The 26,779-nt window shown below is 43.1% G+C and overlaps 1 protein-coding gene across 2 annotated transcripts in view; it reads left to right on the top strand.

The window, feature by feature from the left end:
* Nucleotides 1-26,779, top strand: part of KLHL5 (kelch like family member 5) — a 439,436-nt gene that overhangs the window by 353,346 nt on the left and 59,311 nt on the right. For both annotated transcript variants that reach the window (XM_069202095.1, XM_069202090.1), the window contains one exon: nt 16,731-16,893. In XM_069202095.1, the coding sequence (XP_069058196.1) occupies nt 16,731-16,893 (163 nt within the window). The remainder of the gene's footprint in view (nt 1-16,730; nt 16,894-26,779) is intronic.

The following is a 26,779-nucleotide window of genomic DNA, read 5'->3' as shown; positions in this document are numbered from 1 at the left end:
AAATAATGGTGGTTTTTATTTGTAAACCAGCATTAAGCACAATTCGGGGTGCTGTGGAAGTCAATGCCGTCCAAAGGAGTGCAAAAGTGGGTTTTCACAAGTCTCAAGTCTGCCGTGCTTGGTCTTTGTCATGTCCAGAAATGAGTAACGGAAAACCAGTGGCGTAGATATCAATGGTTCAGCAAGTGCAGTTGCACCGAGGCCTTAGTGGCCCACTGGTCTTTTACTACCCAAACATGGGGCAGCAGATAGCAGTGGACTCACGTGAGGCAGGGTTCTGAAGCCTATAGGTCCTTCTGAGTGCTTTAATGAAAACGGCTGTCTGGCACCCTTGTCGTACCTAGTATTCCCGCTACTGTGGGAGGCCCAACCTCCACCTGGTGGACACCAAACAAAATAAACGCACGTCGGCGTGTGGGGATCTGCCCAAGGATCGGGTGTTATATGGACATCACGATGCTTGATGACAATAGACATTCATGAACTCCGTGCTTCGTGAAGTTTTCGTTTCCATTAGATGTGTGTATGCTTTGCTTTTTAGGGTTCACCGTCGGAACTCCCCTCAGGTGTCTGTTAGTGTGGTTTGTTTATGCTTTACTAGCCTGGGACTCGGCTAAGGGGCGTTGCGCTTTGTGTGATTCACTTTTAATGTAGGTGCATGCTTTTTAGCGCATTAATGAAAGCGATCACTTCCCTCGAGTGTTTCGTCAGACCGAGGGCTTTTCACTTAGCGCACGGATCACGGACACCGAGCTTCAATGAAATCGCCCACGTCCCTGAGGTGTTTGTTCTGAACGAGTAATTCCCACTTAGCGCTGCACTAGATTCACGGACGCCACGCTTCTTGTGAATTTCTTTTAATGTAGGTGTATGCTTGTTGAGGGTCACTGCCGCACATTAATAACATCGAGCACTTTCCGCTTCAGTGCAAGTACGCACCTCAAGGGTTTGTTTAGTGTGTTTTGTCAGCGTGCCACCCGCTTCATACATGACGCGCTTCGCACACATGTAATTTAATGTATGCTTTTGGCGGTACACGGCTGCGCTTCTATGTAAAGGAGCCCTGCCCTCAAGTGTTTGTTGGTTCGGTTTCTGCTTTAAATGCGCGGAATTCGCTATGTCGACAACATCGTTCACACAATATTCTTGTAATGTATGCGTTTTGAAGTTGAAGTTGGGAAGCAGCACTTCACACTTGCCGCAGCACGCGCTTTACAGACGCCGCACTGTCTTTGATGCCGTCTATGCGGACGCACTGGGAGGACGCTCGCATGTCTTCGATTCTCCTCTTTTTGAGGTTGGATGTGTTTGTCGGTATTACAGTCTACAAATAAGTGAATGATATGTTAGTTGGCGCAGCGCTACTTTTTCTTAATTAAAGTCTGTGCTTGCAGGCATTACAGTCTAAAAATGGGGATATGTTATATGATGCCGCCTTCATTCTAATCAATTATGTCTGTCGGTAGGTCTTATGTGACGTTGCGCTTCACTTAAATCCATTATTGTGGCTCAGTTGCTTTGTGCCCATGCACACCTTTCTTTTAATTTCCCCGTTTTTAATTTACATTATGCAAATTTGGAGATGAAAAAGTGACCAAGCACTTCCCACTTATCGCGGTACTGACTTCACGGACGCCGGACTCCATGAAGCTGAGCCCTACTGAATCTCTCGCTCAAAACGTGACGGCATACCCTTCACGGACCACGCACTTTAATTTTAATGAACACTTCTCAGATGGGGCATCTTAAAATTTGCGCTAAATTACCGCGGCACCCGCGTGACGGACGCCGCAGTTCATGGCGTACTATCTAATAATCATTTTTAGGTCAAATTAGGCGCAGGTGCACACTTGCAATCATGCACATAATAAAGGTGTTAAATTGTGTGAACTTGACTGTTTTTTATTCCCTAGAAAGGCTTCTTCACACAAACTAAAAGCAACTGTGCTTTTATCGCGGTTGAGTCTGGCGTGCATTCTTATAAACCAGGGTTTTGGCTCACTCGGTGGCTTAACATCATGTGCTTAGGGTGACCACCTGGCATTGAGGCAAATTCTGGACAGGGCTGTAAAAAATTCAGGACAAAGGGTCAAAATTCAGGACAAAAATTCAGGACAAAGGGTCAAAATTCAGGACAAAAATTCAAGAACAAATGTCAGTTTTACAGACACACGCAAGAGAGGCCGTGCCTCACTATGTTATCAATGCATTTATGTACTCTTTTTTAACATAGCACTATTTATTTACTGGCGACCTTTTGTGATTGCCGCCTGGTATTCTACATTCAAGTGTCACATTACGTCCTTGTTCAGTAGTAAATTAATGCCCTTCAGTACTGCGGCAAGGCCATCACCCCTACCCAAATCTACCCCATCTTTCCTGAAGAGAAAGTAACAGCAACATTTTGATTATGTTTCTGAACATTTTAAACCCCCTGGCAAACAGTTTGGGAAACATTAAGGTAATTAACCTTATGCTAGTTTAAACAAATTGAACAAAAACATCTGGCTTACCCCAACCGCCCATGGACTTTCAACCTATTTTTTTTTTAAAGAGGCAGGGCAGATGGTGTGGGCGACAGTCTCACACCTAATGTCAGGATGTGATGTGCCCATAACTTGTCTGTAGTCTCACTGCAATAGAGTGTATGAATGGGACTCTATATTTATTTCAGAAATGGGAGCCCGGACTACCAATCAAGGATAATAAAAGAGGAGGATGAAATCGAGATCAAATGGGAGATCCACGGCAAGTAATTCAAAGGGTTGTTGCTAAAAACTGGATAAATAAAGAAGAGAAGAACAAGGTGGGACAATTCCTAAAATCAGACAAGATGGGTCCACCAAGACTATTCAAAGGTATTGGGTACCTGGGGAGTTGTCTCTGCACACAGGAGCGAAACAGAAGGGGCGCTCTCAAGTGGTTGAACAAGCAACACCCATCCACCTTGGCAAACTCTTCTTGTGCAATGGTCCGCTGTTAGTGCTTGTGAAGGGTGAGCTGGGGCCAGACCCCTTGCAAGGTTGTGCAATCCAATTGCCCGCTTTGTCCATGTCTTTATATGGTTTTGAAATTGAGCAAAAGCCAAACTAGAGATCTGGGTTATCCCTAAGTGTCAAGTACACATAGAATCTTCAAAATATTTGGGATGTAAATTGCACAAACAAAATTTACAAATGTAAAAATTTAATTAGTGTTTATTTAACATATGGCACTGTTTTCGCCTTCATATACAATTAGATCTCAGATTGAACTGGAAACCAGTTACCTTTTGATACCTACTGATTAATATCTACCATTCTTACACTGATTTCCTGGATGAAAATCTCGGCAGAGCAAACGGTCCCTCCAAGCCCAGTTTGCTTTTTGGTCTTCTCTTCTTTCTGTAAAGGCCACATGGCACCAGTGAAGATGGTGTGCTACCCCAATAATAGTATTATTTTGCAAACCTTCCCCTGCTCATCCTTCATTCCTTCTTTAGACAGGCCACACATCTGATTTGGTCACTGCGGTGCCATCGGGAGCTCTTTCCACTCTAAAGCTAACTGTGACTGCGGGTGGATTAGGTCTTCTGGACTTAGAATGCTATTATTCATCTTCACAGGTCCAATGGGTGGCTCACTGGCTTTCTGCCCACCTCCCTGCATGAGATGGGGTTTACCAGTAAAGACTTTTAAGGAAGGCTTAATGCACTGCTCATTGTTTCCTACTGACCATTCTACGGTTCACCATCTGGGGTTAAAATGCACGGCTTTCTCTTGCCTTGCCAGAACCTGTAAACTCACTGACACGAAGAAACCCTATGCTCCTGCACTACCTTTGCTAAGCCTTCCGACTCGCATAGGATGGCTGTGCTCAGAGCAACTCCATCAGTGGCATGTTGCAGGTGTCTTAAAATTGGGGACTTTGTTTCTGAACAGTGAGCTATTAAATTTCCAAACTCTTGTGGCACGCTACCATCTTCACCCCGGTCAACTCCTTACTTACAACCACCTTAAATAATCATTAAATGCCATATTTCATGTCTGCCACCTAGCACTAACCCTACAAGAGGTGTTCCAGAAGCTCTGTACCATAGGAAATGGTCGCAAACTGATAGAATGGGTGTACAGACCTATCCTGCAACATGGAAACCACTCCAGGTCTTCTCGTCATACTACCTGGGTGATTGATGTAGCCAAACCTCTGCAAGATATGGACTAAAATACTGGACTTTCCCCACAAAGTATCCCACAGCTGTCACTTTAAGTAAATTCATAGTGCTTCCCTGTGAATGCATTCTGCCCGTTGCTTGCCATTGACCTTGTGGTTTGTAACTCACAATTTGTTGCTTTCAATTTGCTGGCTTTATTTGTTTTAGGCTATGCAGCTTGAATTCCTCCCTTCCCTTGCCAAAACCTTATTTACAGTATCCTGCCGAGTGCTCCCTTTCTGTAAACAGGCCTGTAAATCTTGTTCTTATCTTATCTTTTATTTGCTGTGCATTCAAAGAACAAAGTCAAATGTCAGGCTCTGTCTTCGGTGGGAACTTAGTGTTTACTTTCCTTTCTCTGACTTCAAAGTGAGAGGATTTATGGAACAATCTTCCTGGATACCGGGGTTAGGAAAGAGTTTTTTCTATCACATGACAACATTTAAATAAACTTCAGAATATATCAGAATTAGAAGTACAAATCAAGCACATTTTTGTTAATTCTGAACTGTGCTGGAAACAAATACCTTTACATGACTAAAACAAATCATTGCATTAGGTGATGCAATTTCCACACATCGTCTGTGCACAGTATAGTTAGATTTGATAAACTGTATATCTGTGCAAATGTAATGGTCATTTCAATCAAAAATGTGTTGTCTGTAATGGCAGTGTGTTAGCATATCATCCATTCTGCACTCCACTCTGCTCTGCACCACTACACGCCACTGCACCCTACTCTGTATCACTCTACTTTACTCCACTCCATGCCACTGCACTCTTCTCCAGTCAGAACCACGACACATTATGCCACAGCACTCTATGCGACTTCACACTATGCCTCTCTACTCTTCTCTGTACCACTCTACTCTATGCCACTGCACTTTACGCCTCTCTACACCACTGCGCTCTGCTCATCTGCACGCCATACCACTCCAGTCTAGGCAACACCAATCTAATCCGCACAACTCCACTCTCTGCCACTCTGCAACACTACACTGTACGCCACTGCACTCTAAGCTAATACACTCTATGCTAATGCACTTTACTCTGCAACACTCAACTCTGTGCCCCTGCACTCTACATCAATACGCTGTACATCACTCTAATCTACTCTGCACCTCTGCCACTGCACTCTATACTACTTTACTCTATGCCACTTTATGCAACGCCACTCTAACCTGCACCTCTCCACTTTAAGCCACCTCACTCTACTGTGAAATAATCTACTTTATGCCACTGCACTCTGTGCCACTGCATTCTATTCCACTGCACTCTACCCTGCACCTCTCCACTCTATGCAACTGCACTCTACTCTGAAACAATCTATTCTGCGCCACTGTACTCTATACCACTCTGACCACTGCACTCTAGTTCAATGCACTCTACACCACTGCAAGCTGGCACTCTGCAGCACTGCACTGGCCACCACTATACTCTACACCACTCTGCTCTGTACTACTGTATTCTGCACCAATATACTCTATTCCACTGCATTCTATGCCACTCTACTCTGCCCAATGCCACTCTATGCAACTGCACTCTACACCAGTGCACTTTAAACAACTGCACTGTATGCCACTGCCCTTTACTCTGCACTACTGTACTCTATGCCACTGTTCTCTGTACCACTCTACACCACTGCACTGACACTCTACTCTGCAACTCTGCACTCTACACCACTCTACTCTATGCCACTGCACTCTAGGCACTATACTCTACACCACTCTACGATACTTCACTCTGCACCACTCTACACCACTGCACTCTATGCCACATGAGTCTAGTCTGCACTCTGACACTGCTCCACTCTGCATTACTGCACTCTCTGCTACTCTATTGTATGCCACTCTACTCCACTGCACTCTATGTAACTCTACCTCATACCACTCTATGCCACTGCACTCTGCGCCAATGCACTCTATACAAGTGCACTGTACGCCACTGCCCTCTACTCTGTACCACTGTACTCTACGCCACTGCTCTCTGTGCCACTCTACTCCACTCTACATCACTGCACTGACACTCTACTCTGCAGCGTTGCACTCTCCACCACTGTACTATACACCAATGTACTATGTGCTACTGCATTCTATGCCACTGCACTCTACTCTGCATCACTCCACTCTACAGCACTTTGTTCTACTCTGCACCACTCTACACCACGCCATTGCACTCCCTGCAACGTGAGTCTACTCTGCGATCTATGCCACTGCACCACTCTACACTACTGCTCTCTCTGACACTCTAATGTATGCCACTCTACTCCACTGCACTTTATGCCACTCTACTCTGTCCCACACCACTCCATGCCACTGCACTCTAAACCACTGCACTCTACGCTAACGCACTCTAAACAACTGCACTGTACCCCACTGCACTGTACTTTGCACCACTGGGCTCTACACCACTGCTCCTATGCTACTCTACTCTACTCCACTCCACAATGCCACTAATTGTAAGCCATGCTGAACAGCAGCTACTCTGGTGTATAACATGGCTAATGGCTAAAACACATTAGCAAAGCCAATATCTCTTTCGTAGATGAGACCTATTGCTTTGCCAATGTTTGTTAGTACTATGAGGTACCGAAGTACCTGAAAGAACTTTAGGGAAGGAGACCCCCTGGCAAGAAGGTCTGATTCTTATCTGTCTGCCCCTCCCTCCCTCAGAGCACAGGAGACTCCCTGCCTTCCAGTCCAGCTGGGGAAACTGATCTGCCCGTAATTTCGCCCTGCCTCCATTGCCCTTTAGGTGAAAGGGTAAAATTACGGACAAATGCCGTCCGTTAAAGCTTTCATCATGGACAACGGACAGCAGGGAGAAATTACGGACAGTCCGTGAAATTTACGGACGGGTGGTCACCCTACCTGTGCTTTTGGCTAACTTTATGGCTACGTGCCTTACAAAAACACAACCCAGCTCGTGAAGGCGATAACCGTCTTTACTGGCCTGCTCATGACCTGCCTCCTGGATTCAAGCAGGTTCATTGTAAGACAAAGATGGCAAACCTCTCACAGTGCACTCTCCAACCCCCTGGTGTTTGTCTGGGGCCTGGCCTGAGCAAGACAGAATCTTGTGAACAACAGAGATTTTCCTTTGAAGTAAGCCTACTTCAAAGGCAGAAAGGGGTATTGAACCCAAACCCCCTGAAAATTAGATCACTTCTGGATTCAAGAGGAACTTCTACCGAAGAGAAGTGCTGCCATGCCTGTGACTGGGCTTTGCTGGGCAATCCTGCAGTTGCTGCTTCTGCCTGTGAAAGGGGACAAACTGACTGAGCTTTGTTGTGCATTCCTGCTTTAGAAGAATCTCCCAGGGCTTGACTTGAGCTTGCCTCCTGTTGTTGAAGTCTCAGGGCCATCAAAGACTTCCTCTGCCAGCACCTGGACTCTCTGCTGAGACTTTTGCCCTGCCAAGTTGTGCCCTATCCAGTCCCTGGGCCCTTGAAAGGTGAAGTTGGCAGACAAGAACTGAAAATCCATGCACAGAATGCCGTGCGGGGACATTTTCGACCCACCTTCCGCAACGCGGCTGATACACGACGCACCGCCGACTTCGTGGTGGAAATCGATGCTCCACCTGCATCGCGGGTGAGAGATAGACTCATCGCGGCTGTAGAAATGACGTGCAACACCTGCTTATGGAGGCTGAATATGCAAACCCCACGCAACCCGGCTTTCTGACCGGATTTTCCACGCATCGCCCGTGGGCGTCAAAGTCAACCCCACTCTGCGCAGATCCAAGATGCCCCATCTGGAAATTGACGCATCGCTTTCTTGCGAGGGAGAAAAACGGCGCATCGCCGACCACACCAGAGAATGAAACAACGCATGGCCTCACTTGCGAGTGAGGAATCGATGCATCGCTCCCCTTTTCCGACGCACGCTCGCCCGTGCGGCTTTATTTTTTTACACTAACCAGGTACTTTGTGTAACAACAACATTCTCACTGTTTTCTAAGGATTACAACTCTTATTCTTTTGAAAATTCATATCTTGACTTGTGCATGTTGGATTTTTGTCGTTTTGGTCTTGTTTGATTTAGATAAATATTACCTATTTTTCTACACTGGTGTGGTGTCCATTTTGTAGTGTTTTCACTGTATTACTGTGTGTGTTGGTACAAATACTTCTGAAGTTAAGCCTGCCTGCTCATGGCAAGCTACCAAGGGGGTGAGCAGGGGTTAACTGAAGGTGATTCTGCTTTACCCTGACTAGAACAAGGTCCCTTGCTTGGACAGGTGGTAACCTGACTGCCAACCAAAGACATCTTTTCTAACACCGATGAACACTGGAGTGTTCATACTTAAATGAAAGCATTTAAATATATTTATTGTTCTCATTGGCTTTAATGGTGATATAACAGTGAATGATAACACGGCTGGTTTATTAATGTGCGGACACCCTGACAAAGATAGTAGGTTTGCCATATATATAATGACACTCCCTCATAATGTGGTGCTATATCTCGTATATGTGTGGGATATCGTGCCTATGGAGTTTATTACCCACTAGGGGTAAGTGTAATATGATGATGTCACCAAAGGGACTTCCAGCTACCTGAATGTAAATATTTGTAATTTAATGAGTAATATTAAATAGTGAGTGTACTAAATGTACTGGACAATAATGTTTTGATTTATGTTATTGCGTGCCAGCGAATTGGGATTGCTAACCCACACTTCCTCTGAGTAGGCCATTGACAGCTCTGCTTCATTACCCTGAGAGTCAAGTGCTATAATGGGGTGCTTGGTTCCCAGTAATAACACAGTTGTGGACCTATTACTTGTGAAGGACTCACATCGTACACAAATTAACCCAATTTTTGACATGTCTGTTATGTTGCATAGTTTTATAAAGCACGGAACCACCACATCCATTCTTATCACTGACTGGGTGAAATCGTATGAACTGGACGGCGCTCTCTATGAATCCAAGTTTCTACTAACTGGTAAAAACCCCTCTATCCATCTGAATGAAAGGTGATTTTCAGTTTCCCTAAGATCTGGATAAAGAACTCCATAATTTTGAGTCCTGAATTGAAAGCACCCTGACTCCGGATCAGGCTTTACAAATGTAGCGCAGTGAGCCAGTTGTGTCAGGAATGCAAGAAACGAGAAGATACCTTTGGTTCAAAGCACATAGTAATAAAAAACAGGCCCCTTTTTAAACATTGAAGCAAAGATGATCGTGCAGCTTGGTGTGGAGTGTTAAGATGTAGTTCATCCTCCGAGTCTATGAAACAATCCATGCAACGAGATTCTGGAGGTACTGAACGCAGTTTATCAGTTGCTTTGAGAGATCTATGTAGAAATAGTAGTTCACACCCTGATGGAACTCAAGAGCCCAAAAGAAAATGGGCTTTTAGCTGAAAGAGGTATGGCTTTGTGACTAATTTGACCAGTAGGGACAGGGACACGTTCTTATGAATTATGAACCTGTAGTTTAAATTTGGTCCCAGGTGTGTGACATAAACTGAAGTTGCACATCCATAATTCGGGATCCATCTGGACTATGCTGTTTTGGTTGGGGAACTGCTTATTAAAAGAAACACGCTGAATGAAGAGTGTGGTTGAGATTGCTTCCTTTGTACAGTGTTTCATTCCTTGCAGTGCTGATGAGATTCATCTAGAGGTTTCTGTTGGCAAGTGACAGAAGTCTTCTATTTTCCTGAACCGTCTGCCATTGCATAATGGGTTAGTACTGGTTATGAATTCAAATAATTTACAAATCCTTTACATTAACTTGCAGGTTTTGTTCTTAAGCATACAACAGTTCACAAAATGTAGACCCTGATACTTTATAATCTTATTATAACCTAGCAGCCCTGTATCAATATCATAAGTACACAATGGCTCGCAAGGAACCCCTAGAGGAAAAAGAACAGAAGAGAGGCAAAGTAACAAAATAATAGCACAATTCAAAACATGGTTCCAGCTGCCATCACTCCTCCATCCGCCCTATATAGGTTATTCTTCCCTGAACTTTGAGAACAAGAGCATGAGAAACTCCTCACATCTACCCTCAAAAAAAGTTAATATCAAGAGAGGAGCGTCAGTAAACAGAAGCAACAATATAACAGAAAATCATGCCTCACTAGTCTGCAAGCTATGCAGAAAAGTCTTGGCCGATTTGACCTGTGAAGGCAATTTTTTTCCCTACATGAACCACTTAACAGACAAATCTATTTTGACGTGCATGAAAGCACGTCAAAATAGTGTGTCGAGATGTTAGTCCAGGAACAAGAGAGACAACTGTTCTCTGGTAGGCCCGCCTTATATTGGATCATAACTTCATGACTCATGACTTTCTGCTGACGTCAGGATCACCATCAATGTTCCACCCTTGCCCAGGCCTTTATGCTTAGTTTCCAAGGTAACTCATAATTTTTCCTCTCTAGCTTCTAGAAATATAGCGGCTAGGACAACATAACCAGTATCTCGATATTCGATTCTGACACTTGCCGCCTTCCAGGTTATTTGCTGTTTGACCTTCACTGGTGGGTCGAGGGCAGAAATGAAGAAGGGCTTGTGGTGTGTTGAAGTATGAAGACAAGAATGTTGTCGTTCACAGGATAAGAGAGAGCTAGAACAATTTTAAGAGGATAACCTCTGGAGTAATGTAAAAGAGCGAAGCACAAGGAAAGGCAGGGGGAACCTGAAAAAGGAAACACAAAAACAAAACAAATGTGTACTCACAGGAAATTGCTTGTGCAAACTGGTTGAGGGAGGGTGAGTCCACCAACCTGATGTTGCAAGGCAGCATGACTGTTTCTGACTGCCTTTAAAGCAACACTGTTCGTAGGTTAACCAGAAACAGAGCCTTTGCAGTCCCCGATTGAACAGAGGCACAAGAAACCTGAAAGTGAGCCAGTACCATCTTGGATTGGATTTCCATACTAACTCTGCTAGGCCTTTCATCCTTCCTGTTGATGCCATTCCTTTACCTGCTTGGATTCTTCCCCATCCTCAAGCCTACTCCTGTCTCTCTCTACCAGATAATGCGTTACCGAAAGTAACTTGTTCATATCTGCCGACGTTTACATGGGGACATGAGAGATTCCCATCACTATTCTGCGTCAAATAAAGCTTACACCAGAATTCACTTTTTGCTGTGCAGCCATAGTTTGCCGAGCAATATGACCATTAAGAGCTCCAGCCCCCCAGACCGGATGGGTTCACCAGGACATTCTATAAGAATTTGAGGACATTAGGAGTTTGAGCCTTACAGTGATGTCACTAACAACTAAAGTCATTAACCCTATAGCAACAAGAAGTGTGATCATCCAATCCTTGACAGGCAAAGTTTTCAGTTCTTTCACAGAAGGGGAAGAACCACCCATGAATACTGTGGCTTCTACAAGCTGATTTCTTTACTGAACGTAGATTTGAAAATATGCCTCAATATAGTGCAAACCGATTGCAGTACCTTCGACTAGAGCTAATACATCCTAACAAGAAGAAGACTTTATTCGGTTTGAAAAAATTCATCCATTAAAACAAATAATCACCAATACATTAGTTAAAATAACATACATCCTAACAAGGCTCTGTTTATCCACAAGAGAAGAGTGGTTACCAGCACAAAAAAGGTCCTCATACTATTGACATAGCTCACAAGCATAAAGTGTAAAGACACTGTGCTCGTGCTATTCCTCAACCGTGAGAAGGCCTTTGATAGAGCTTTTTCTGAAGAAGGCATAGGAGGACAGGGGAGCAAGAGAACAATCCATTAGGATGGTGTTAGCAAGGGAGATGAGCCCAACTGCAAAAGTCAGTGTCTATGGGCAGCAGTCAACTACAGTGAGGATAGAGCAGGAGCAAGACAGGAATGTCCGCTGTCCCCCCTGCTCTTTACCCTTTATTTGGAACCGTTAGCATAAAACATCTGCTCCAAACCACTCAAGGGATTAAGCTGGGCAAACGTGGAGTCAAGCTTTCGCTCTTTATTAATTATGTTTTGATGTCATTGGCGAACCCGAAAGTGTCTTTCTGTCCGTTATTAGATGAGTTGCACGCCTGCATGAGTTGGGTAGTAAGCTGAGCATGTTGAGATCCGAGGCACAGAGTTTCAATATAACTACCAGTGATGTGCATTGGCTGCAAGAGCAGCCACCTTCTAACTTCCTAGTAGCAATAACTTCCTGCCACAGGTGAGAGAAGTAAAGAGATCTACAAAGTTGGCATGGTGACTTTCTTCTGTGGCAAGGGCATATCACGTCTAAGATGAATGTGTTACCAAGAGCGTTCTGGCTTTCCAGGAGCTTCCCTTAAAAATAATCCCATATCCAGAGACAGCTGCAGCAGGCCTTTTTGGACTTAATAAACCAGGGCAAGTGATCTGGAATGGCAGCGAAACATACCTACCAAACCATTAAAAAGCAGGACTTGAGACTCTCAAAATTTAGGACTAATTATCAAGCAGCATATCTGAGCTTCCTATTGGAATGGTCCAAGTCTGAATCTGAGCACTACTCGTGCGTTATTGATTACCACCTAACAGGGAGCTACCTCTGTGAAATCCCATGGCTAATACCGGTATAGGGCTATCTATCTAACTCACTCCCCCCTAACTGAGATGTAGTACAAAAACAACTAAGGCTTACATAGCATCTAGCTCCTTTTAAGTCCCTGTTCGGGAACCTGGATGTCACCACATGGGTAGATAGAGAGGCTTTCAGGCAGTGGAGCAAGGCAAGGTGCATTAAAATGGGCAATATGTTCCAACAAAATGAAGTCCTTTGAATGAGTAATGAGAGACTTTGGTTTAGGAGAAAAAGAAAACAATATAGACAAGGCACAGATAAGGCACGGGGTTCTACAGTAAGTGATTACTGGCTTATACATATGTGTGATCTCACAGATGTTTAAGTTCATAGTGAAGAGTTTATTGGCTGCCAAACATGCAGCCTAGATCAGTTGAGAGAGCTGAGGGTAGAGTTCTCGCCAGAACAATGGGACATCATCTTCAACAATACCATTAGAGGAGTTACACATATACAAAGTAGGGAAACAGATAGCATGGTGTTGCTTTATTGACTTGTTACTCCACACAGGCTGAATATTTGCTGGAGAGGATGTAACCAGATTGGACAGATGAAACCTATAGCATTGGACTGCCTGAAGGTAACAATGTTTTGAGAAGAAACTTTGAACGACATTGATGAGATAAACACTAGGTTCCCCAGGTCCCCGGCAAGCATTTTTCCAGACTGAATGTCCAGTCTAAAATGTGGAAATAAAGAATTCAGAGAAGCTTGTTAAATGCTCTAATGCTGCCCGAAAAACAGTGTATCTTCTTAGTGTAGGGTTAATCACTTTTTCCTTCCATAAGGAACTGGTATAACAGACGGGAAGATTCTGGGCATGGAGCTCACCTCTGCAATGCATGGGGATGAGCATAGATTGACAAAAACCTGGGGCCTGGTAATGCATTTTTTGTTAAGGAATATAGAACCTTGACATGGCCCAGATCTCTTAGAACTCTGCAAATAGTTACACTGTGAGTTGAGCTCAGGTGAAATGTGTGTTGTGTGAGGAATGCTATGACATGAGACTTGTCAGAGAGAAGGCCACTCTGTCACCATTAAAGGATAATGTTAACTTCTGAAACTGCAATTAAAAAGAATTGAACCTATGAAAAATGCAGAGTATCTCAGATTAAATGATTTCTAATTACATCGGTTCTTTAAGTATAGCATGCATATGTAGATTCAACTCAACCATAAAACTGGCTGGAACAGTGTACAGCTTTTTATGGTTTGTTAAGAACGTTTGACTGTGTCTCTCAGCATGGCTTGATGATATAGCCATGTTTAAAGTTCTCGGACATAGCAGATGCACAGACTATAGTTGTCAGTCTCCAGTGGTGATCACTTAGTTGTCAGTGTCACTAAACATTCTTTTTTGGCATACCAATATAAATGTGTAGCAAAGGCTGGTCACCTATAGTTGTAGCTAGACTGCAGTACAAGATACAGTGCTCAGCTTCTTGATTTCCGAATAAATAGAATTTTTAATGTAAAGGACCTATTCACTGTACAAAATTAATGTCAAATAAAATATTTATCTGTGAAGGCTAATAATCTTTATCATCCCTTCGACAAAATGTATGTAAGATCACGTAAAAGGTAAGGGAGTTGTATTTGATCATTGTTTATTATTGTGCTTTCTGACAAAAATTGCTCTTCTTTTAGTAAGTTTGTAAAATATCATACTCTCATATTTCCATGGACATTCCTAAATTATCTCACTCCATGCTATTGAATTAGCATCAGCCGGGTGGTAGTCTACATACTATTAGACCTGCAGTACCAGCAGACACCTTAACAAATTCTTGATCACAGTAACTGTCCCTCTTCACCATATATACATTTTCACGTTTTATTACTGACTAATAATAACTAATAACGTCCTGTTCACTTTGACATTTATATAATGTGAGCTGTGCCCACTTTAAAAACAGTAGCTAGATTTCAACATCCTAAGTACCACGAGAGCAATTGTTTTCAATGCTACCTGTTTTAAGTTTCTATAAATAGTAAATTCTACTAATAGTGATGATTATCCTCTCAATGCAAGACCCTATACTACACCGCTGTAGATTGAGTATCAGTATTGTTATTATTAAGTAACAAAATATGTCCTTAGGATATACAATTGAAGTGGTGCACTTTGTTTTATCAACAGTGCTTTGATACAGCTGATCCTAAAGTAAAAATAAAAATGTTTAATGCCCACAGATGATGCTAAAAGTGTAAGCAATTTCATACAGGAAAGTTAAAGTCCTGATCAATTCCATTTTTAATGGTTCTTTTGTTCCTTCCTATAAAAATTCGTAATAGTCTCACTGTTTGGAAAAACGTGATGGTGTGTATGCAGCCTTTAGAAAGCTCCGAATGTTCATTTCAATACACATGAGCGACACTCATGGCTGAGAGAGCAATCATGATGTAGAATTGCGCAGTTTCCACAGCAAGGGATGGACCCATCACAGCGAAACTTAAAAACAAACAACTAATAATTATGCAGACACAAACATACAAGCATACAAAATGGATATTAAATAACATGAAATAGCACCTCTGATAAGAGTTGTGATATTTGGATAAGGAATTATACTGAACCTTTTAAACTTAAATAACTACATGAGATTCCATTCAATGGAATCCCTATGTTTAAGAATATTGTAAAGTCACAGTGCCCTGCAAGCTTCTATTCGTCTTGTTGCTCCAAAATGTATTATTCCAACTCATCAAGAGCCATTAAAAAAAAATACATAGACATCCAACACGTTTCGTTGCTTTCGAGTTTTCTCGAGGCTCCACTACACAGTCATTACATTGTAGATTCTCAATCGCATTAGTATCGGCCAAATATTTATTTTTTTCCACATAAATTAAATTATAACATGTAAAGAAGGAACTACACTTGAGAACAATATGATCAATAAGAAGTACTGAGTGTTTGTTACTGTTGATATAGTTTGAATATCTATCCGATTCCGACAGAGGGGCGACTTTGGGAATTGTATCAGTATTACATTTTTGGGTAAGGACATTGAGTCCTGGGTTTGAAAATAGTAGATGCTAATACTCATTGTTTGATGTTTGTATTCTGAGAGTTTGAGGATTTGTTCTCGTTATGGTCATGATCTTGTGAAGGTTATCTGTAAGTAATGAGCATCAATATGTTGGGTGGAAGCCAATTTGAAGCCTCTATGAAGAGCAAAACTGCATCTGATTTCAGATTGCTAACTGTACTGTGAATGTGGATTAATATGCATCAGTTCTAGGAGAATATATGGTCATCATTTCATAACTGTAAGCCAGTTTTACAGCATGATGATCTGGTATTTAAGTTAAGTGATGACAGCAACATTAGACTATTAGAATATAAATCTTACTAAAGTGAAGGATCTTAATTTTAAGAACAGCAGATTTACAAAAGTGTATTTCCACCCTTAGAGGAGATAAGAAAATCAGAACTACATTAGTTGTGTAGCCAGTTTTTTGTTCTGTTGGTAGTTGTTGAAATCGCAGCGGTCATAAATATCAATTATTTTCTTTTTGCAGTGCTGGTGAAACTTTGAAATGTATCCAAATGTCTTTTTATGCTTATTAGATTTTCTAATTACAAACTGAACATTTATTAAGCAGTTAGTGCATAGCATATACAATCAGTGGTCATCCTATGATAAAGTCTGCACAAAAAGGCACAGTGATGCACAGTTTTCTGCACAATTATCCAGCAAACAACCTAAGCGGCTAAGTGTCATTATTGTCAAAATTATTCAGAAGTTGCTACTTCGAATAGGTAGACTGACATGTTTACTGATGGATATTTCTCTCATCTCAAATCAGTCATCTGAAAACAATTGATGTGTTAAAATTGATTACATTTTTTCATTTTCCTTATATCAGTATTTACTGTATCACTATGCTGCTGTTTCCAGATTAAGTGGTGTGAAGACTAGAAGTGACCTGTTGTCATATTAAAAAATACAAAAAATGCCTTATTTTGTTTTTTGTTTGTTTAGGAGTCGCTGTGTTGGAAGGCCCTATGTATGCTGTTGGAGGGCACGATGGATGGAGCTACCTCAACACAGTGGAAAGATGGGATCCTCAGGCTCGTCAGTGGAATTTTGTTGCAAGCATGTCAACACCGCGGAGTACGGTTGGTGTGGCTGTACTGAATGGAAAGTAAGCAAGTACCAATCATTTTCTTAAATCACAGTTTCAGTAATCACCCAGAGATCCCTGTACTTTTGAATATAATATGTAGTCCTATTACAAAAGAACAACCAAAACACTAAAAGCTGGTAAGACTGAAAAGTCATATTCAAAAATGGTGAAAGTAAGTAAAATAAAAGGGTCTAGTATATTGACAGACCTTAACATGAAGAAAGTGGTAGCATGCACAAGCTTCAATTTTCCCTACGTCTTTGACCCTCCTACCAGCGAGTGCATGCTGTTTAATCATCGAACTGTGTAGCATAGACATACACACAAAATATTCTGATAATTATATCTCTGGTTGTACATGTATTAAATATGTTTGGCATGTATATAGCACACTTAACAAACCAGATTACCTACTGTGAATTTATTAAATACTGTGGTAGTTTGAGAGAGATGCTGAGCCTTCTCTCTAGGTCAGGTGTCTGCAGTCAACGTTCAGCTTTCTTAGCAATCAAACAACCTACACGGCTCTAGACATTTTACCAGTATGTGTGGAGATATAAATGATTGATTAAATAAATAGTAGACACAAGGTTTTACATTTCATCTTATTACTTCAATATTATTGTATTCCACTGTTTTCACACATGCTGCACCCAAACCAAAATCCAGTGTGCCATAGGTGTTGGCATCCAATGATGGATTTTATTCATGTAGCCTCGAGATGGCCAGAAATACAGGTGTATTGAGTAGCATTTTGTCAACATTGACAAGAATGTTAGATGGAAATATCCCAACAACTCTGCTAATTGCCCTGCTGGGTCATGGGCAACATATCCCAAAGACAGGTAGAAGATCGGCTGCCATTCCTTTACCCCGATCCTCATGAAGAATAACGCACAGACCAGCTGCCAAAGAAATGGACTGGATTAAAGACATAGTGGTGGCGTGCAATGAGGTTCGGAGGCAAGTGGTACTCTCCAATCAAGAATGTCTCCTCCCAGAGATATCTAGGGCCCTCTAAGAGATACTTGGTTAAGATGGGGGGGGGGGAGACTGATTGTTCTTAACTGATTAAGGCATTTTTTAGTATCACACATTACTGAAAATATACTGGCTCAATGCAATGTGGATTTTCTGATTTATAATGAGTGTACTTTATGTTGAAAGCTGCAATGTGATGTTTTCTTTTTAATATAATATGGGTTTTGCAACCATTACAGTATGGATGTCATTTTGTAGGCTTATGGGACAGGTTTCAGGACTCATTTGTTAAGGACTACATCATAACTGTGCTGATCAGAGTTTTCCAGGTATTTGTACTCTATCGGTTCTAGTACACGCTTGAACCCAGCATTACAGGACAAATTGCATTCTACATGCAATCTTTCGCACTATAAATCTGGGTCCAGTTAAGAAAAATTAACATAAAACATAGCTAGTAACAAAAAGGTTGCTTGGTATATTTCCCCATAGGCACGTGTGCTGCAGGTGGGTGCAAGATCCTCTGATCTTTCCTCCATATCACATTAGTTAGGAAAAGTTGGCAGGCATCAAGGGGGAAGAACCAGGAATATCAATATATGGTGGGATCCCTTCTATACCAAGCAGGCACTCTAGACCCTCTCATTCTAAGGGTCAGCACTTCTGCCCATAAGTCAAAAAGTGGTTGCCTGTGCATCCTTCTGTATTCTTCAGCATGCAGCACCGCTGTGCCAAGGCCAATGTCTCCACCACCTTCATCCAGGGGCTGTGGGGGCAACTCTTTTTTTTAATCGGGGGTCCCTGAGGGTGGCTCGATACATGCTGCACCCCTTAAGGACCCTCTCCCCTACCCATGCCCTAGGTACCAGGTTTACCACTTATTAGGGACTTACACTGGTAGAGGAGTATACATTATTACCTGGTTTTAGGGAAAGGGCACTGGCACTGGGACCCTGTTTAGCAGGGACCCAGTGCACCTCAGTCAAACAATCTCAGTACCAGTGAGCAAAAGGTGAGGGGTGACCATGTCAAAAAGGGCACTTTACATCCAATAATTGAGCGCTTTTGGATGCACGTCATGAGAGATGTGGAAAGTACTCTAGGCCGTCGACAGCTTCATACTGTCTGTATATGCCTTCTGGGGTTTAAAAAAAGGCAGCAGGAGAAAAAAGTAGGCAATAGATTCTTCAACTTGGCCCTGAGAATAGCCAGCAGAGAGACTGCACTTTATTGGAAATCCCCTCATGGTATATCCACCCCTGCCCTGAGGCCCATTTGGTACCAGGACAGGTGGGAAAAATAGTTAGGCATTAGGTGTGTACCACCTTTGGGCCAGCCATACCCCTGTGGTAGAATACAAAAAGTCAACACTGGAGGAAGGCTTCCATCATCTTGTTTTTGTTTGGATCTAGGCCTTCTGTGATAGGGATATGCCCACTCCCCACAGAAAGTGGTCATATAGGGGGTGTAGGTACACCAAGGGTAAGTATCCCGTTGGCTACTACCCTATACTCCTCTAAACGCCTGTAAATTGAGAAGGACACTGAAGAGCCATAAAAAGCAAGAACTGAGGAGCAACAACTGACTTGGCCCCGACCCGACCAGCCTGTTTGCAGTCATCGACAGTTGCACCAAAGACAACTTGTCTTGCAGCTGCTTTGCTTCCAAAAGCCTGGGAGGACTGCCAGCACTTCAGGAACTAAGCAGGATCTCCCATGGAGTAGCGGAGATGCTTCCCTGCACCATGCAGGCACCAAAGAAGAAATTTGAGGACTCCAGACTGCCAAAACCCGACACCGGAAATCACCACTGCACCCATGCCCCCTAGACCAAGTTGAAGTGGGCCAACAGTGCCAGCATGGTCCCCCGGCCCTCCATACCCTAAGCCCACCTTGAGTTTCTCAGCTGTGGACTTCCCAACACCACCTTCAGCCTCTTTGTGTAGGCCCTCTATACTACGACCGCCTCCAGTGACGAAGACTCGACGCTTCAGGACACCTCTGCACCGAACCGAGAAGAAGAGGACCAAAGGTGTCCCTATGTCCCTGAGCAGTGCAGGACCTGAGTCCCCCCTGTTGGTTTAGCTGGACTGGCCCACTAGTCCCTATATGCATCCTATTTTCCCCAGGGCCATTTCCCTGTGACACTAACGGGGTACCCAATGCTGTGAAGCACCTCTGCACCTGGTGGCCCTAGATGCTCCTGAGGTGACCTGTCGGTGCTGTCTTGGACAGTGCCCTGTACTTACCTTAACTCCAGAAGATTGGTCCTGTAAGTCGCTGTTGAGTACCATATGCAGTACATCTGTTTTAGGATTGCATTACCGCATAAAAGACAATGCAAGTATATTGCCTGTTTTCTTAAGAGTGCATCAGTATTTATTTTCGGAAAAGTGTTCTGGTGTTGAAACATTATAAACAAAGTAATTATCTTTTCTAACAATTGATCTTGAGTTTCTTCTTGAGTTTGTGTCTCATTTATTGCCTCTGTGAATACAACAAATGCTTAGCACTATCTTTCTGAAAAGGCTAATTGCCCGCCCACACTACCACAAAAGAGAGCTTGTGTGATTGTCACTTGTGACCCTGTAAACCAATAAGGGTCGCCTGGACAATCAACATAGAGCCCCCGTACACGTGGTTCTCCATATAGATAGCCAGCTTCCTACATTGGGCAGTTCCACACTATATGGAAGAAGTCTGCATCCACCAGGGAGCATCTAGGTCAGCCCCTGTCCGTGGTATGTAACATAACATTGTCTGTGTGGTGCAAGGTACTTACAGTGCAGATAATTAAATTGCCTAAATTTAAATCTTGTGTTGCCGGGTGTACTTGTTTGAACGTTCTAGTGTTTGGTCTCACTCCTTTCCAGTAAAAGGTCTGCTGAGGAGAGTTTTTCATCTGTCCCGAAAATTTGGCAGGTCATCAACTGTCATAGAAAGTGTAGCTCGGTACAACCAGGAGAACAGATGCCCCTCTTGACCAAACTTCAGCTAAGTCTGCAGTAGGTCATGTACGGGTGTGTACGGGTTTGTTGGCACCAGCACCCTATACAGCTGTCACACAGCCAGTGTCTGGGCCCTGTGTGTTCTAAACTGGGTGCCTGGTACGCCACTGTTGGTCTCCCGCTCCTGTGATGTGTGGAAAGAGCTGTCAGAATAGAAGTCCCAAAAAAATCTCCATACCTGCCCCATCCAGGTAGTTAGTCGCTAGGATGTGAAATAAACTCCTCTTGGTGGTAGGTAACGCCACCAGTGGAATCGCTGGCATATATAGTAAGGCTGGTCCCACCCTGTTTGTGATTCCTCAACCCCCTTTATTGGAGAGCTATCCATAAGAGTCACGTCTGGCCAGATGGATCCAGGTTTGGCCCCCAGCAGCATGACCAATACCTCTCCCCTCCCTGCGCACAGTCTCAAACTCCCCCAGCTCGGTAGGACCGCGTCCTGCCAGCCAGAGAGCAATCCACTGCAGGTGCGCCACATAATAATGCATCTCAAAGTCAGGGACCCCAGACCACCTTTAGAGGTCTGCCTGTGCAGCGTGCTCAGTGCTGCCTGTCCCAGATCAGATCCCGGAGCATGCCATTAATGGATAAAAACCATTACTTCAGTATCCAAATTGGCAAAGAAGTAAAAGAGTCTGGGCAACATGACCATCTTGATTAACGCTATGCAGGCCATAATAGGGAGTTTCAGTGTCCTCCAAAACGTAATGCTACGTCTGAGGGCATGCAGCATGCCCCCAAGGTTGCCCTCTTTGATGTCATTGTCAGACTGGTATGTCTCGACCCCCAAGTATCTGAGCACCATAGGTTGCCACTGTAGCCTAATCTCCTGCACTGCTGCTGGAGGCTCGGCCAGCCCCTGGATCACAGGGAAAGGGCATCATTTTTGCCAGTTTGTTTGTTGGCCAGAAATTTGACCAAACTCAACCCAGAGGAGCACACTCCCTGGAACATCTGTACTGCATTGCTCAGAAAATGCAATGTGTACTTCTTTCTACCTGACTTTTGAAGGTACTCGAATAATGAACATTACAGTAATTTTACCCACTATTGTGATTTAAAGGTGAAACTGACATGTTTGTATTAGACTGCTGATGTGAATGCTTTTTTCTTTTCTTCCTCTTTTGTTTTGTATTGCTGTATTGATTACTGTTATAACACTTACGAAATCAAAATAAAACGATAAACTGTGCTGTATATTGTCTTTTCAAAACACAGACTTTATCCAACAACTCCTTTCTGAACCCTGCACTGCTGACTTGAAGCCAGGGGTCACAAAGTGTGGCAGCCCCTGATTAACGTACGTCTGTACCTGGCCAGTTTCTTTCCAGAACAAGGACCTTTGCGTATGTTTCCGGTTTGGGGACTGTTGTAAACATTAGTGGGCCCCTGTCTGGTAGGTGAAAGCTGTGTGGCAGAGTAACGAACCTGCTGCTGCATATCCATGAGGACCAAACTTAGGGGGTTATTACAACTTTGGAGGAGGTGTTAATCCGTCCCAAATGTGACGGATATACCACCAGCCGTATTACGAGTTCCATAGGATATAATGGACTCGTAATACGGCTGGTGGTATATCCGTCACTTTACCGTCACTTTTGGGACGGATTAACACCTCCTCCAAAGTTGTAATAACCCCCTTAGTGTTGAAGATCTGTGAGGGTGAATTTCTTCCAGGCAAGTTCATCCTGTTTAAGTCGAGCCTCATTGAATACTAAAGAACCACATCAACAGCCTTGTAGTTCACAGGCACCCATGGGAGGTGTGGGAGGGACATGGGCCTGATGTACTGAAACATTAGTCGCAGAGGTGGCTGCAAACTGCACACCAACTTGTGTAAACAATCTTTCGTTTTGCGATGCGACGTATGTGCCAATAGGTTGCAACCCAATATCTTTAGTCACTGGAGGTCAAATTTATATTAATTAGGCATTAAAAAAAACCTTAAAAGAATTGGTGCTGCGTTAAAAAAAAAAATATATATACATATTTGCCTTTTGGGATAATTTCGAGGGGAGCAGGCAGTAGGGCAGTGGACCACAGCCTGCTCCTCCCAAGGTCACCCAATGCCATTTAGAATAAGTTAGTACCACGTTTGAGATGTTGGTAATCGACCAGTGGTTTGTGACTTCAGTTGCCATACTGAATCCTCAATTAGGAGGGGATGACCCCCTCCACAGTTGCAGTCTCAAACAATGTAATTTTGCAAATCGCAGGCTTTACATTCGCAAAAATGGCTTTGTACATCTGTTTCATATTATCCATCTGAATTGCATCTTTTTATGTGTGTGTTCTCAGGGGCAGCTCCTCCGCAATGGCAGAGGAGCGTCGCCCCATTGGCTGAGCCACCAGATTACAAATAAAATTATAGCTGCACCATTGTTTTATTTTTCATCTGCTGGCTCAGCCAGCTGTACAGGGAGGGGCGGGGCAGGGCCACGAGAGATGGGAGGAGAGAGGAGGCGAGAGTGCACCTAAGTGTGCATGTGTGTTTGGTAGGCTGTCTCAGGCCGGCCAAACACACATGCACACTTAGGTTTCTCCAGCCCAGCTGTGTTTAACAGCTGAGCTGGAGAAACTGCACTGACCCTAGGGCTGTGTCTGAGTGGCAGTCACTGCCCGTCAGACCAATCATGACGCTGCTTTCATTCTATGTTTAGCAGGAAAGCAGTCCTAGGATTGCTGGGAAGCCTCTTCTGGTGTCCCAGTGAATGCCAGGACACGGCCGGAGATGGGTGGCGCAATGAAAACTGGGTTTTTTTTTTGTGTTTTTTTTTAATGTTTCCCCCATTGTTCCCCCCACACCCCCTTTGACATTTTGTGGAGGCTGCCTCTGTTTGTTCTGCATCATTTCAGGGTTCTTGTAGAGAAGCAGACCAGGAAAATACTTCAGACTCTTATGCATGTCTTTGTGAAAGAAAGTTATGCAAGGATCTAGGACTGTCTATTACCCAGGCACTTTCTACAGTTGCACAAATTACATTTGGCATCTTAGTAGGAGAACAGATGATTGTGCCCAACTGATTTTCTTTGTGTGAATACTGCAGTTTCTAAATTGTGCCTTTTTAGGTCGAGCACTCAAGCGCTCTGAAGTGTTGTAATCTGTCTGTGGTCTTTTAACCACGCCCATCACAATCACTTGTTTATGGGCTTGATTTTCAAAAATCATTTGTTATCATTGGTAAATGCTTTACGTTTGTCCCTCATTGGGGCAGTTTTGTTACCGCCTTGGCCATCGACCCTGTTACATCGATCATTGCATGTTTGCAGATACGTTTGACTGTGAGCAAACCTTTTTCCCTTTTGTGTCCCTCGTTTGCGCTCATGGCAGCCGTGTCGCTTTGAATCAGCTGTTTTACTTTTCATTTTCAATTTATGTGGCAAGAACAGTCCACTTAGGAATTTACAATGCTAATAGCTCTAACTGGAGCAAACGCAAGACCCACTCCATTGCAAATGCTTGTTTGTGATTTGTGGCTGCACAGATAAGGGAAAAAGATTTGTGAATTGGGCTTTTTAGGCAAGGGCGCCGGGACTAGGGGTGCGGGAGGTTCTTCTGCAAACATCGATACAATTGTAGAATTTCCCACAGAAAAGGATCAGTAAAGAGGCTTTTCAGGTGCTTTTGCTCTGACTGCATTTGATGCTTGTTCACTGACAAAAAGTAGGGTGATTTTGTATGTTGAACAAAGCGATTTTCTTACTGGTATAAAAGAAAAGTTAAGGAAATAATGTCAAAATATTCCAACTCACATATCAATAAAGTAGTTGCCTCCTAATCCTGCAATGTGAGGGAACTAAATTTTTACTAGGTTCAAAACAAACCAAGACACGTTCATTTTACTCTTCATGATGCACACAAACCTTAAACTACTCCGATGTATTATTTCCCCCTTTTAAATCCGTCCGTTTCATTTAAAATGTACACACTTACAAACCCAACACGCTGGGCAGATTTAAAAAAAAATAGCGCAGCGTAGTTCAGCAAACAAGATTGCTGGCCTGTGTTGTGCTAGAGAGAGCAGCGCAAAACCATATTTCATAAATAAGCCCAGTTACTGCTCACTCCCCAGGCGCTGGTGCATGGTGCAAAGGTGTGTGCTTGTTGTCTAGCATAGGTTTTGCACTGGAAGGCACATCTTCCAGTACAAAATTCTATGCTTAAATATTCTTTTTAACATTTCACACATTGTACGTTAGCTGTACGGTGTATGAAATGTTTAGCAAAATGAAGATAGTTCTCTGACTTTGCGCCTGCCTCAAAGAGTGTTTTGTGTTTTGATACAAAGCAGGATCTGACAATGTTTGGTGGATCTGGCTTTGTGTCAAAAGCCATGGTGGTATTGTTGGGATGCCCAAATACCACCCAAGGAGCCTCCACTTGATGCATTGTAGTAAGGCAGTGCTAAGGCTACACTTGCCTTCCAGTGCAAGAAAAGATTTTCATTGGAAAGTAAATGCCATATCCAGACTTTGTGATACTCTGCATGACTTTGTGGAGGTGCAGAGTCTTGATAAAAGTGCCCACTGTAATCTAATATATTATCGGCCTATTATGCCAACAACTGCCTACGTTTCATAATTGCACTACTTTAGAGTGCTGTGTAAACGGTTAAAACGTGCAGAAACAGTGTTAATTTGTGTTATGTCTTATGTTTACTATTAAAATGCTTACTTTTGATGTAAAGCACAGCAGAAAAAATAGCTTTTTTAAGGCTTTTCCTTCTGATTTTATGCTCTTTTTTGTTTAAACGAACATCATAGTTTTTCCTTTTCACTTGATGATATTAAAGGTTACTTCTCGTTTTTTGGTAAAGTATGTTCCGTTATTATTTTGACATCTGTTGTTCGGAGAACTCCACAGTAGGTATGTTAACCCACTGAACTACTGGCGCTCAGCTTATGCTTAAGTGACCAATCCTTGCCTTTGAGTACTCGTTGTAGATGGCCTTAGCCGTGTGTTGGAAGCAGGGTATCGGAGGCGCACTGCTGCCCGTCTCTGCCCGCAGTTAGATGCTGCAAAAATATTAGGACCTTCTTTCCTCATTTTAATTATGGTAAATTAAATACTTTCATTTAATTCAAACTTTTGAATGAGTAGCACAATACATTTAACTGACGACATTTTCACAAATCTAATATGAATAAGCAACACAGCATCAAGAATAAACACGTTCACAGTAAATGCAACCAATTAAGAGTTCTAACAACTCACTTCGGATATGGGAAGGGTCAGTGGGTTGGCAACTGGTAGGTTGATTTCAGATCACTATCCCCCGCATCCCTGTAGGGGTCTGAATGACCCGGGTATTCACTTAGGCTGCTGTAGTTACCAACCATGGCAGTGGCACAGTGGAGGTAGTTAGCCTAGGTGGCCACCAATAAGGGGTGAATGCTCTGTGCTTGGAGGGCTCAGCCGGGTGATGCCTTTGCCTCTCTTTCTCAGTATTATGCATAGAGTTGCCAGGCTGCTTGATGTCGACAAGCCATCATGTTTTGTCCACTCCACCAACTTCATTTATCTGTCAGTGCAATCTAGTAGTTGTAGACTGTGCTTCAGTTGAGCCAATTGTAATAGTGCACTTTAAGAAAATATTTCTAACAGAAACTGAAAGGAAGTGTGGTATCCTGCCTACTTGGAGTGTCCTTCTAATCCTAGTTGGGAAAGAGGCCACACAACGCTGCCTGGATGGAGGGTGCCTCTGACACTCAGTATTGCCCATGCTTTCTCCGGAGTCCATAGTCAAAGAAGCACAGGTCCACAATATATTCTTGATGAATTGTATGTATTATATTATTCCATCACAGACAAGTTATGCGAGATAAACAGGCGTTTGATAGCAGCATTTGTTTAGCACAAAAGGCCGAATAAGCACAGTTTTTACGTTACTTCTGTGCGACAGTTTGAGACAGTGC

Source organism: Pleurodeles waltl, chromosome 1_2, assembly GCF_031143425.1.
Source record: "Pleurodeles waltl isolate 20211129_DDA chromosome 1_2, aPleWal1.hap1.20221129, whole genome shotgun sequence".
Taxonomy (NCBI): Eukaryota; Metazoa; Chordata; class Amphibia; order Caudata; family Salamandridae; genus Pleurodeles; species Pleurodeles waltl.
The sequence above is the reverse complement of the archived record's forward strand: the minus strand, read 5'-3'. Positions and strand labels throughout refer to the sequence as shown.